Source organism: Falco peregrinus, chromosome 1 (assembly GCF_023634155.1).
Source record: "Falco peregrinus isolate bFalPer1 chromosome 1, bFalPer1.pri, whole genome shotgun sequence".
NCBI lineage: Eukaryota > Metazoa > Chordata > Aves > Falconiformes > Falconidae > Falco > Falco peregrinus.
This window is the reverse complement of record NC_073721.1, coordinates 87,611,386-87,625,457: the sequence shown is the minus strand read 5'-3', so window position 1 is coordinate 87,625,457 and position 14,072 is coordinate 87,611,386. Positions and strand designations below refer to the sequence as shown.

General features: G+C 35.7%; 1 protein-coding gene across 2 annotated transcripts in view; it reads left to right on the top strand.

Annotated features, from left to right (window-relative positions):
* The window catches only part of TTC7B (tetratricopeptide repeat domain 7B), a 144,651-nt gene that overhangs the window by 90,744 nt on the left and 39,835 nt on the right, over nucleotides 1–14,072 (top strand). The window contains exons 16-18 of one of the 2 annotated variants that reach the window (XM_055812635.1): nucleotides 2,822–2,938; nucleotides 7,078–7,175; nucleotides 11,929–12,210. In XM_055812635.1, coding sequence (XP_055668610.1) covers nucleotides 2,822–2,938; nucleotides 7,078–7,175; nucleotides 11,929–12,011 — 298 coding nt within the window. In that variant the 3' untranslated portion in view covers nucleotides 12,012–12,210. Of the gene's footprint in view, nucleotides 1–2,821; nucleotides 2,939–7,077; nucleotides 7,176–11,928; nucleotides 12,211–14,072 lie in introns of those variants that run through there. The other variant, XM_055812625.1, reaches the window with a different exon arrangement.

The following is a 14,072-nucleotide window of genomic DNA, read 5'->3' as shown; positions in this document are numbered from 1 at the left end:
TGCCTCCTTCCTTTCTTCCCTTCCTTCTCCCGTTTGTTAAGTAAATGTTTAGTTGGCAGGTTTTTTTGTTATTAACATCCCATCTCAGTTTTCTGAAGTGTCTTAGTTATCTTGTAATTTATAGTCAAAATATTTCTTGGACCCAGTGAAACTGCTCTGTGTGACTTTATAAATGCAACATTTTCTATTCAGATTATTTTTGGTTTAGTGTGGAGAATCCCACACCAGTGTACTACTTCCCCCCACCCCCCCACCCCCCCTTAGATACAATTGCCTACCCTTTCTGTATTAGAATTATGACTATTTTACATCATACTTTGTTTGTATTTTGGGAAAGGTGCAACCATCCAGTCCCCTTGATTGCTGTAATGCACAAGAGGGATGATGTTGCATGTATACCAAGTGCATCCAAAAGCATCAAACTCTGATGTGTTGCTTTAATTGTGACACATTGTGTTCTGCTATCTTGCTTTTGAATCCTGCACTAGTAGTCTATGTTCTTACATTTTTGTTGCACAGACTCCTGCTATTTTGTATAAGTGTTTAAGTATTTTCTTACGAATCAAATCCCCTGCCTTTTTGTCTCCTGCTCAGTTTTTCTTGTAGCTCTTGCATGCTGAATCTTGGGACCTTGTCCCTTCTCTCTGCTACAGAATTCCTGAAAGTCTTAAATGCTTGAAAGCTGTTAATGTAAATTCAGTCTATCTGTACATAATAAGGTATATATTATTATTATCTTTCTAGAATGACTTATAAATTCAGTGCTTCTGAATTTATTATGTTTCGTAACTTTTGTAAAGTGCTTTATGATTGCAGGTTTTAAAAAATTGAACTTCTATAGGCTGTTCAAACTGTAAACCCCACTCTTTTTTTTTTTTTTTTTTTTTACATACGTACAAGCAAGGAGATTGTAGAAGGTAGATTCCCGTGATTTTTGGTTTGGGCATTGATGCCTAAGCCTTGTTGTTTGGTGCAGGGTCTGTGTGTGCATCTGTTAAGGGTAGAATAGATACAGCAGTGTGAGGGGAGGAGGAAGTTAGTAATTTTCCCTTCTCTCTTGAGTAAAATGATGGACAGACCTGGACATTTTTAATTCTAGTGATATAGTAACAGGTAAACAAATATCTAGAGTGGGCGGGTCTGCCAAATGAAATATGACTTCAAATTATCTATATAGTTCCCCGTACAGCCAAATCTGATTTCCTGATAGGAAGAAAGCTGAACTAGTATAACTGATCACTGTTCTGCATTCCTACAAGACATCAGGTGAGACTCCAGATGACCTTATTTACTTTGCTTATCCGCAGGTGCTCATTCTCATAAACTAACTCAGCAACCTGCCTTTGGTTTTACCTCCACACACATTTTACAACTAAGCACACATTGTACAATTAAGGTAGTGTGATTCAGTTTTAGATTTACATGCTGGGTACTTTCTGCAAAGGATGTTCAGTGCAACACTGAAGTTTTAGCTACTGTTACTTGCTGAGGCACTTGCTGTCATTTCTTATTCTTGAGAAAACCCTCTGGCTGTTTGCAGTTGCTATTAGCAGCCTCAAAGTTCGTATTTGGGATAAGAAAGTTCTGAGCTTTCACACATACCCACCCTCTACACCCTTCTCAGTCTTCCCACACAAACCATATGACCAATCATACAAATTTTTCACTTAGGATGATTAACTTTGCAGTGGAATAAAATGCCAACATACACCTGGGTTTAAAAACAGAAAGTAGGCTAACATTTTTATGTGTACTGTCATCCTGCTTTCTGCTCTTTAATCTTGTGATTTACTAAAAATTGCTTTTAAATTAGTATTTTTCCAGTGTATTATATGTTTTCAGATGCTGTGACTCCTATCGATGCTGCATACAAATTGACTAGCTCCTTCATTGTCACATTGCATTTGTATTCTTTAATTATCCAGGAAAGTGTCTAAGTTCATCTCTGTGGAGAACCTTCTATTGATACATGGGATGTAAAAGGGATATGCAGTCATCATCTTCAGAGGCTTTGCACCTTATTTGTCTTGCTGCCATTAGAAAGAAACATCAACTTTGAAATCAGAATTAATTTATAGTGGCTTCTGGCAAACATGTTTGCTTCCATTAGGAATAGTTTGCTGCATATTTAATGAGTGATGTGCTTTCCTCAGGTCATCACTTGTGCATGTTCAAAATGTTCACATTTCAAGTCAAACATCAATTTTAGTGCCTACTGATGGCAACATAATGTAGAGTGAAGCAACTTTTTTTATTGACCTTACCAATGTTGACTACTTCCCATGAATCTGTTGGGGTACTGATATCTTTTTCAGTATAGTGTCTTCCTTTTCCTATAATAGGAGTTGATATAGGAAATTAATTTGCATCAATAATGAGTTTTCTTTTGTGAGTTATAAGTTAGATAACTACCATCTGAGCCATTTAATGGAAGGTGCTTTTCTTTCTCATAAAAGTAGTGAAGATTTTCTTTAGTGAAGATTTCTCTTTTCAGCATATGAAGTACTGTTTTTAGTGGTCCTGCTAATTTCACTAAGTTATGTTGTCTTGTTTAACTTTGAAAAATAAAATCTCGTTTTTATTTTGGGCAGAAACAACTATTGTTTCCACCCAGCTGAAAAGGCCATCTTGCACTGTTATTTTGATGATGGTGGATATTTGGCTGTATTGTAATTACTTCATGAAACAGTTACTTAAATTAATACTGTCTCTGAAGTTATGTTTTCTCCAGTTTGGTGTGATGTTGGCTATCTTTAAAAATGTTTTGCTTGAATTGAAATCTCTTTCATTTCTCTTTTAATTTCCTTTTCCTTTTCACCAGATTGCTGTTTACAAAAGTCAAATTGGAGTCACTGTGCAGAGGCCCAGATGAAGCACTCCTTACCTGTAAGCACATGCTCCAGATTTGGAAATCCTGCTACAATCTCACTAACCCAAGGTAAGATGCTGTAGAATTCTAGGCTGATCGGTACCTTGCTCAGTAGCTTTTCAGGGCAGTATTAGGTCAGGAGTCCTGGTTTTACTGGGTCTGGTATTTCATATGAACAAACTGATCCTCTGGGAATCTGGAGATTGTAGTGCAAAGATACCAGTTGATGGACTGATTACAGAGGTTGAGTAACTGCCGTTCTCCATACTGAGGCTCAATGTGCTGGTATTGTCTTGATTTTCCCCCTGATCTGGGTTATACAGTGTTTTATATTGGCTACTGGAAAGATTGCTGTAGTGGAAATTTTGTTCAAGGACTTGCACTAAGTAAACTGAAGGAGGACTTGATGTTAATTAAGACTACAGAAAGAAACAGCAGAAATCACATGGATAAATATGATGTGGTTGCAAAGTCAGCATGGTTTGTTTTTTAAGGGGAAATCTTGCTCATGAACCTATTCAGGTTCTTCAGAGGCTATAACAAGTATTTGGATAAGTTGTTATAGTCCTGTTTGGGTTTCCAGAATGCTTCTGTGAAGGTCCTTTGCCATATTTATTTAGATAAGCTGTGAAATAAATGGGAAGGTCGCTTTGCAGAAACCCATGCTGGTACTATTCAACATGTTTGTCAAGTGCCTGGAGAAGAGGACAAGCAGAATTTCCTGCTGTGTGGTTGTTTGAAGGGTTGACAGTTTCTGGAGAAGATATGCTGCAGCAAAAGAGCTTTGTACCAGGTGGCATCAGGTACCTGTATAGCAGTATGATAAACATTATCTGTTCAGTTTTTGCTCTTACTTTTTTTGATCTCAGTTACGTAAACACATGCATCTCTTTAAGAAGACTGAGAAAGTTGGCCTGATTGCAAAAGAAGGAAAATCACTTCTCTCCTTAGTGAGTTAATAAGCATTTCAGAGCGGCAAAGTTTGGGGGATGTTTGGAAAAGTTTGGAAAAGCCTGGGAAGGGACCTGAGTCAGTCACAGCAAGAGAGACTCTGTGGAGCAGGGAGCAGGACTCAGGGGTTATAGAAAGCAAGTACATCAGCAACCAGAAAGGTTTGAGCTGAATTATTTCCAACTTGGAAGTCACTGAACTACCAGCAGGGGCTTGGGAGAGAACTTCTCTTCTAATGTAGTGAAGGATGGTTTATTTTATTTGGCTGGTTTTGTGTATGGGAAGACGGTTTGAGAGTCTATTGCCAGAATGCTGTGCAGAATAGTTACAATTTCCATGTAAGCTTAATTTCAGTGAGGCTTTGCATGTACTCCAGCACAACTTTTCACCTTCCATCTCTGCTGTTACATCCCCCACACAGATCAGGGCTCTAAGCATGGCTTGTCATTACTTTTTTTGTTGTTCTTGTGCTAAGAGCTTCTGTGCTATGTTAAATACATGTTAAGCAGTGCTTTCTTCAGACATCAGCAGTGACTGTGAAAACTTGCCCTTGGCTGTGTAAGCTTCAAACAGTAATGTTTGCTAACTCTCTTGTCACTGTTCTCCTTCAAGAACACCTAAGTGGAAAAATTAATGAGGACTACTTTGCATCTAATGGTTTTTACTGCATTTTTACTCTTGACATCTAAAGCTTTTCTTGAAGTTCTGTTTTATGGTAACAAATAAAAATCAAATTAGGAATGGAAGGGACAGGAGCTGTCGATAAGTGTCCTGATGGAAGGAGACAGGTTTCCTGAATCATACATTCAGAGTTATATCCGACAGTCAATAACGAATACCAAGCTATAACCTTACTTTGGGTGGCCTGTGTGAAATTTAAGGGCTGAATACCTTCACATTGTATTACTGTGATCTAGATGTGTCTGACTGGGATGACAGTTATCACTCAGACCTGAAGCATGACTGGGAAGTTCTGTTCACCCAACAGTGCTCCAGATGTAGTGAAGAACGATGATGCAGGATTGTTGTGAAAACTTAAATTTTCCAATGTCTGTAATTTTAACACAGACTGAAGCAACATTTGAAAATTGTCTCCCACTGGAAATAATTGAAGGTTTATTTAAATAGTTCTTTAAGCCAAAAATAAAAGGTCTTTTGATCATTTGAAACCTTGTCAGAATGTTGTTTTTCAAAGATTTAAATATCCTTTATGCTTATTTGAAACACACTTTTCTGTTCTGGTTTAGACTGAACACTGATTTTGATGTATCATTTTCCCAATGAGATAAGAACTCACTTTTTTTATAAGTCGTGTTTTATGTTAAGTATTTCTTCTTGCAGTTAATCAGATTTTTGGAGTAAACTTGGGTTCTGTGTCCCAAGTAATCTTTTAATAATGAAAATAAATTATGTGTAACTAGAGATACCACACAAAGTAAAGACTAAATGCAATACTCTGCCTTGCCTTTGTTCAGCTGATTTAGAACAATTTTCTTTTGTCTTTAATTGGCATACATTTTCCTCATGAGGTGTTGCATATGATATTAAAACTTATTTTGTCGTGCAAGGCTTGGAAGGTTTAAATCTTTATCTTCAGCCTGCTGTTTGAAGTTCATTAGAATATAGTTCAATTCTTTTCCAGTTCTTAGTTTGCATTAGGAAAACAGAACAAACCACAATGTCAGGGCTGTGCTTAGAAGATACTTATGCTAAGTATGGTTTTCTTCTCAGCAACATTTGGTATGTCATTGCTTGTAGATTGAGGAAGTAATACAGTGGTTACCAGAAAATACACATCAACTGATGTAACAACTGTAGCTGATAGTGTGTGTCCCAGAATATTCCCTTCTGTTTCCTGTGGATTTCTATAGTGCCATCATTTTGTAAGGAAATCAGTCATGCAATAATGTTAGGGTAATGCAAAATTTTATTTATACTATATTAGTAACAGCTGTACGAGGAGAGGAAGTTATTTCAGTGGGTTTTGAAGTGTGCAACTATAAAGAGTTGCTGAAAGGTTTTTTTTCCCTTCTCTCAGTTCACATTTGGAAGGAGGGGATTTTAAAATTAAGGCAAACGGAAAGATGTACTGCATTCCAGTCTTGCCATTTAGATTGAAGTCTTTAGTCACACTTTAAGTTAGGAATTTTCTAGAGATTTTTCTCGTTGGTGAGAATCATACAAAAGTTTGCACTCTGCTAAGCTGGGCTAACAGCCCATTTGCTTTAAAGCTTAATTATTTTTAACTTTGTGGGGTGCTTTTTTTTTTAAATGAGGTTTTAAAAAAGGTGTTAATGGATAGTGAATAGTACCAGATTTACAATCCTAAAAGTGAAATTACTGCATTAACCATAGAATGTTAAAGAAAGAGTACCCCTATGTGCTTCCTCACAGCTTTCTTTTACATATCTCAATACACACACCTCATCTTAAGGAGAAGGAGCACTTAGTTCTTCACTCCCTTTTCTGCTGAATCTTTAATAGTAGTTCTAGGAGCAATTAGTTTTCCAGCAAGTACATCAACAAGAAGCCTGAGGGACAGATACCGAGTTACAGCTAAAGTAGAGGTTAAGTGCATTTGTCCACAGGAGCGATCAGTGAAAACCACTACTACTGCTTAGGCTCCTGAGGTCTTGGAAGTGTTCAGAATGTTCCTACCTGTGCTGTTAGGGTCAAATTTAACATTAGCAAACAAATGTTAAATTTTGCATTATTTGCAAATTAAATTAAATAAAAACAAACAGCAAACAACCCCCCAAAAAACTCTACAGATAAAAGCAATACCTTTTTTATGTGAAATGTAGTTACAGTATTTTTATAATATCTTTACCTAAAATTAAATGTCCTCAGTTTAGTGTTTCTCTTCAGCCTGGGAGGCCTTTCAAACTTATATCTGCCATCCCAGCTTCCTGTGAGAGCTGTACCTCATATTACATAAAAGTTTAAGGTGCAATAAATTCTTTTTGGAAACCTATTAGCTATGAGTGAAATTAAAAGCCGGTATTCCCTTCATGGTTGCATTAATTATGGAAACAGAATTGCTTAAGTAAATATGGATTTAGTTTTGCTCATCTTAATTCTGTTCTAATGTTGCTGGCTTAATGCACTGTAAATGGTTAGTGGTGCTTGGTACTAAATTTGTTCATAGCAAGAACTTTTATAGCAAGAACCTTTGTGGGAGGAGGGCACCAGGCAACTTGTATCTCAGTATATAATTTTGTATTTTAATAGCTTACAATTTCTATACTTCATTACAGTGATTCCGGACGTGGGAGCAGCCTGTTAGACAGAGCTATTGCTGATAGACGACAGCTTAATACAATTACATTACCAGATTTCAGTGATCCTGAAACAGGTAAGAACTGAATTTGAACAATAAAATAGGTAAAATGGTCTAGCCATAGCTATATTTTGCATCATTTTTGGTTTATTTTGCAAAATGAAATCATATTTTTATTGTCTTCATAGAAGTGGAAATAGACATGCAATATAAGATTTTTTACTTTTTTATTTATGAAATACTTGCTGACCACATTCTCTGTAAATTAAAGTATCTATAGTATGGATATTGCGGAGCTTAGAGGTATTTTCTTATGCAAGGTCTGAAAATTACTATGCTAAACTAACCTGTTTACGAAAGCCCTGTGCTTTTTTGTCCATTTGATATTTGCACATATTTTCTTTTTAAATAAGTCAGAAGAATTTTAATCTCAAAAACCTGAAGACATCATTGTAATTAAATTCATTAAAATCTCTAATATATATTAAAATATAATTACATGGATGGGTTGGCTTACTGTAGTCATAGCTTTGACATTTGTAATAAATGCATTTTGCTTATAATCATATATACTGTGACATTTTGATATACATATCAGAAATTGTGGTGGTGCACAGGTACGCTACATAAAAGCTAAGATTGTTACATGCCAGTAAATATTTACAATATGTAATTTGCCTATTTTAATACATTCATGTATCACAGTGCAAATTGATATGCCTTAAAAGTCATATAACCAAAAAGCAGATGAGCCATGTGTTCTGAGAAAATTGCAGAAGGAATTACCATGATGTTCCAAAAATCTTTACTGTATGTTACTTGCATTCTAAATGCTGAGAGTTTTCCATTTCCTGGGTTTTAGCACAAAACTGTAGCATGCTTTACCTGCCACCTTTCAGATGCGAATTTCTGTTTAATCACATTTTGACACAATCCATTTATGAAAAATCCTGCCAGCCTATGAGTTAGAATCCAGTGACCCATAGATTAAGATACACCAAAATGTGTAATGCATCTGTTTAATATCAGAATTGTGCAGTAGAGAAAAATTTAGTTATCTAACTTCTGAAAATTAAAGTTGGATCAAAAGTTCACTCAGTTTTGAAATCATGTAAGTAAATAGAAAGCATTCTGGGCTTGCTATAGTGTTAAACAGTTTTGATTACAAAGATCAGGTTCCCTGATTTCAAAGAACTACAGTATGATCTGGTCTGAAGTATGGCATAATTTAGAGGAATTTTTTGTTGTCTTTTTTTCTTATAATATGGATAAGATAACATACCATTCTATAGTGATCATTGTATATTCTAGTCTAGCTTATTGTTTCATTTTAAGGACATAACTGGATTTTAAAGGTTTTATATACATACAGAGATAGACATAGATATTTTATGCCTTCAAAAAAACACTTGTTGGGAGGGGTGTTGTGGGAGGGTTTTTTGGTTAGTTACAGGGTTTTGTTTGGTTTTCCCCCATGTGGACATAACGCTCTTGATCTATACCTTGGGGTGTCCTATTTCGTGTCTACCACTCTTGAGAGCATCATGAATTGGTGCTTTTTAAAGACTGCATATTCCTCAACACTTTTAAGTAAAGATCCTCATCCAAAACTGAGTTTTTCAAGAAGCTTACCCCAGATTCAAATCCTGCAGCCAATATCTTGAGTGGAAAACAGGATGTATACATATGTTCTGATTTTTCCAGAAGTTCCAATTTGTCGTTTTTTCCCCAATCTCAGCTGTGTTGTTGGAGCTTATCTCTACTCTAAAGGAGGACAAGATGGGAAATTAAAAATAGGGGGTCCCTTTTTGATTATTTAAAAGGTAACTGTGGAAGATGGGCTGGGAGGGGTCTCTCTTTTTCTGTTTTTGGGGGGGGGAATTTGGTGGGGTTTTTTGGTTGGGGCTTATTTTAACTTCAGCAAAAGAAACCTGGTTGCAATACCAATTCTGGTAAGGACTACAGTTTTATCATCTATTGTGTCTATACAGTAGTATACATATAAAGCTCCATTTGTCCAAAACTCTTCATCCAGAAGATTATAGAAAAATTCTGCAGAAGTTAGAAGGTTATGGTACTATAAGAATAAAAGACGTCAAGCTTGTATTAGTGTTTGAGTGAGAAAACTTTAAGCAGACTGTTAAAAAAAATTGTTCACAACAGGTAGATGATAGGAACAATAGGAGGTTGAGATGTTAGACCTTTATAGGCTGAAAAAGCTCGTGCAAATTCTGTGGATCCCCATTGTGTAGCGATGCAGAAGGAATTTGACATTTAAATAAGTTAAAATGTTAAAATAGGGGTGGGCAGGAAAGATATTAAAAAAAAAATCCTTTTAGGATGGCAATGTTTGCTCCCCTCCTCTTTATACAGTACAATGCTACCATGTGTATGCATTTGTGTGTGTGTATTCACATGACCATTTGGAAATTTTCACCTTCCTAAGTTTGCTTCCCACCTGGGATGATGATCCCCTGTGCCTGTCTAGTCTGAGTTCAGTCAATCTGAATACCAAGAAATGAGAGCTAAAATTCAAATATGAAGTCTTACATACTTGCAATTTGAACTTTAAAATCCTTTAAAAAAACCCACACCTATCTGTAATGGGTGTAAAAAGACTATTTTTCTTAGATGTCTCAATTAAGCAGGAGTTGAACTAAACAAAAAAAAATATCTCAAACAGTTTTATGTAGAGCTCTTACCAATCCCATAATCAAAAGTGATTAAATGATCCAAATTTAAATTTGTGTGACCTTCGAATTATGTAAAGAATGTATTGTGGACTTCTTACAAGGCTGGACTGTTAATTCTAATGCCCTGATGAATAACTACGGCAAATCTACTTTAAGTTTGCCTTCTATTTTAGCTGGTTTGCCACGAGTGGCAGGCACCCATATTTGTATTTATTGATGAAGGAAATAAATATGGGAAAAAAAACCCATTTTGATGAGCCAATCACTGAAATAAAATCTCACAGGGAGGCAGGCACGTTTCATATCCAAAGATAGATATACATATGCAAATCACTTAAAACTCAGTTGGCTATTTTGGTTAAGGTAAGTTGCACTCAGTCTTTTTAAAAACAGATTATCAATTTGTTGTGTATTGGTTGCAGTCCACTGAGCTTATCATAGGAAGAAAAAACAGTAGCTGAGTTTTAAACATTGTTTTTACTTCCCCTTAAATATATTTTACAAATTAATGCATTAGAAGATAGTAGAAAAATATTTAATTTGTTTTTTTAATCTAGTTTATTATGGAAGGAGAGTACTTATGAATATAGGGTATTGGGGGTTTTTTTGCTTTCAGAAGAAGTGATATTTATCTTATATAGAAGCCATTTCCATCTTACTGAATGGTGAAATAAATGCTTTGCATTTTTTGGCATCCATGAGTCCATTAAACCCTGTTGGATCTTTTTTCTTTCCTGCCATGCCCCCCCTCCCCTTATCATTCTCTTTGTTTCACTTTTTAGCCTCTGATACTTCCTCATCTTCTCTCTCAAGAACAGAGTCTCCTCTCCAACTGTTTGTATCTTCTCATCTTCCTCATCCTCATCCTAAACCAGATACCTTTGTCTGGCCCCATGCAGCTGCTCCATACTGTGACCAAGTTCCTGAGCCCTGTACACCTTCTCGCTGTAAATTGGCTTTCTGTTCCTGATGGGCGTGTTAGTCTGTGCTGTATTTTTCTGATAATCTTCAAAACTGATAAACTGTGTTTAAACAATTTAAGTTTCAAGAGAGTGTCAGATAATCTGGCCTTTCAAGATGCTATTCATTAAATACTGAATGGGTTTTTTAATGATTTCATCAGAATAGACTGTTTTACTAATCCCAAAAGAGGTAAAATTACAGACATATTTAATACTCTGTTCTCATGACTGTTACAGAAAACGATAGGTGTTTGATAAAAGAGGTTATTGGCCAAGACTGCTTTCTAGCATTTACTGCTGTAAATTATTGTCATTGCTGGCATCTTTTGCCTGCTAAGACTTGTCTTTTTCACAGAATTTCCTTCTTATCTGTACAGTTTCTAATGACTTAATTTTAGAAAGCCTTTAGCTAATTGCATTCACAGCCTTCCCTGAAAATTCACATGAAGGAAAAAATTGCCTAAATATCAGTGTATATTTTCGCATTGCAGGTAGGGCATGTTGGAATGCTTCAGAGGTATTAAAGCAGTGAAAGTCGGCATTACTCTATTTCAAGTCAAAAGCCATTATGCTCATTGAAGTGATGCCAATTTAAACATGCTCTAAGATCAATCCCCATGTTGTTTGAATACAAACTCTACAGTAATGCTGCCAGAGTAGTTCAGGTGGCAGGGTAAAATCAACATAGTTTTTCAGCCATCTCTTTTTATCTTCTTTCCATTTCTGTTAAATTGTCCTTCGCTCATAGCTTTATGCATAGCGCTGGTTTTGTCACTGCATTTACTATAATCCAATCTTTAAGAAATTTATTTTTGACACCTAGCCTTTAACTGATATAATGTCAAAGATATTAATTCCTAACAAAATGTAGAAAATAAAACTTTGAGTATTAGCAAAATTCAGTTGTTAAAATAGCTGATGTAAGACCAGAGTTTTGAAAACACTAGCTCATATACAAGCCTGTAACTGGAAATTAAAGAAAGTGCTTCCTTTAGACTCCAGGAAATGTGTGTCCTACAGAAGTTTACCTGGTTGAAGTCTGGATTTCTTCTTGAAGCAACTGAATAGCTGATTGATTGCTATTACAGGTTGGGTGTCATTGAGTTGAACTTGCTCAGAGCTACTCTATTAGCAGTACATCCCAGTTAGCATTAAATTACTTGTTCTTTGCAGAGCTACAAGTTAATAAGAACCTGCTCCAGAATGAAGGCAAACTGAAAGAATGCAGAAGCCCAAGCACGGATTGCATTATGTAAAGCCCAAGTTTTCCATTTGCAAGCTACTGTATCCTCAGAGAAAGGAGCTTCCACCATATGCATGAGAAGTAGCAGAACCACGAAAAAAAGAGATATTGGAGTCCTTTGTATAGTTTAAATAATTAATGAAAGTTAAAGCTCTCTATCTGTGAGTAAGTAGAGGTTTGCCTAGATGCTTATAGCATGTTAGTGTAGTTACAAGGGCTGAAAATTTCATGTTCTGTGTCTTGCACAGTTCAGGGGTTTTTATAGTGAAAGAAGCAGAAGGCACTTCATATTACTGACCTGACTTCCAATTTTTGTTGAAGAGGAGCATGATTTCAGAAGCATAGCAAAGGCTCTATGAAAATATTTATTGTAAACAGTAATCTTCATATTTAAAATTAATCTTTTGAAACCCTGTAAACCTGATTTACAGTTTGAAGATTATTAGAAATCCTCTGGCTTTCTTGGAGTTCATGGTTTAATATATTTAATTTTTTTTTCTCCTTCTTACTTTGGATTTTAATTTGTGCTTTGATCTGTTCAAAGGCAATCCATCAGATGCTTACTTTCATGGTTTTTACTCCCTTTTTTTGGTTTGTAAGTAGTATTCACTGTGCAGTTCTATTAATTTCTTCAGGACTTAAATCACCTTTTTCTTTACCACAAAACATGCGTGTTTTCTCCATCAGTAGTGGAAGTTTGATAGTGTGTAAAGCAAGGCTGATGCTCTTTGCCCATTCAGTCACCCCAAGGGCTGTAATCTTACAAGATCTGAATGCACTCAACTAACACTTGCATTTAATAATTAAAGAGGCAGTATTCATTTCTAGAGGACTGCAAATAAAGTTATATTAGGAAGGTCTTGTATAACATAATGGCAATCTGCCAGTATGTTGTATTACAGAACATTTTATGCCACTGCCATTCCTAAGGAGTATGTTGGTCCAGAATGCAACGTTACAACTGCTGTCATGAGCCATAATAAAATACTACTTTCTCTTATGGTACAAATTTGGCTTGTGGAATAAATCTCTTAAGAGTACACTTTAAAATTATAAAATGATGAAAACAAGCTATGTAAGAGAGAATTGAGAACATAGCTCAATTGAAGTCACTGCTGCTTTAGCCAGGATGTGAAGTAAGGTTCTTTTTCGCTAATCAGTTGCATTATAAAGGTGTGTGTTTAGCCCTGATCATTAAATTTTGTGATTTTTTTTTTCATTGATTACTTCAATTTTTCATAGATTTTTATGAGGTATTACAGGAGACCAATTTGGTGGAGGAGAGAAAAGTAAGAAGAGACATAAAACAGCAGCATGTTTGACAGTGACTAAGCACAGAAAATCTTTTTCAAGGAGCTGAGAGGATGCTCTATGAATGATGCTGTCCACACCTGACTGCTAATATCTCCATGCATAATTTTGTACCAAAAGATAAGCTAACTTTGTGAGTGTAAAAGGTGTCTCAGACAATTAATTTCATTGGTAAAATTGTTAATTTTGGCTAAACCTGCCAATCTATACATCACTTGAGTGATGTATTAGTCCTGCAGAAGGTACTGCCTCTTTGTATCATGCGATTTGCTTTTTTTAGCACAGAGTTCTCTGTATGTCACACCACTAATGTTCTTAATGCCGGCTGTGTGTGCATGTAAAGTTGAAGGTCATGGGGTTTTTCCTCTTTTCTCCTGCATGAGCATTGCTGTTAAAGCATTTTTTTTTTCTTTATGTAACTGTTGAAACATTGAAAATGTGATGAATGTAAAACTGTTTAGTAATATTTTCTTCTATGGTATAAAAAGAAATCCTGTTACAGTGTTTTTGCCAATAGATATGATCATGTTTCATGAAGGATGATGGTCCATTCTTCTACTCATTTTCAGAAAGAGAATTTGATATACATAGGAAAGTGATTGTTTTTCTCCAAGCCTGTATGTCAGCTATGTGCTGATAGAGCCTGTGTCATAGTTCATGTCCATTAGGCTATGTTGTGAAGAATTTATTGGGAAATGACCAAGGAAAGAACTGTGGAAGTCATAATGTGCTTATTTACATGGGGGATTTAAATGGTATTTAA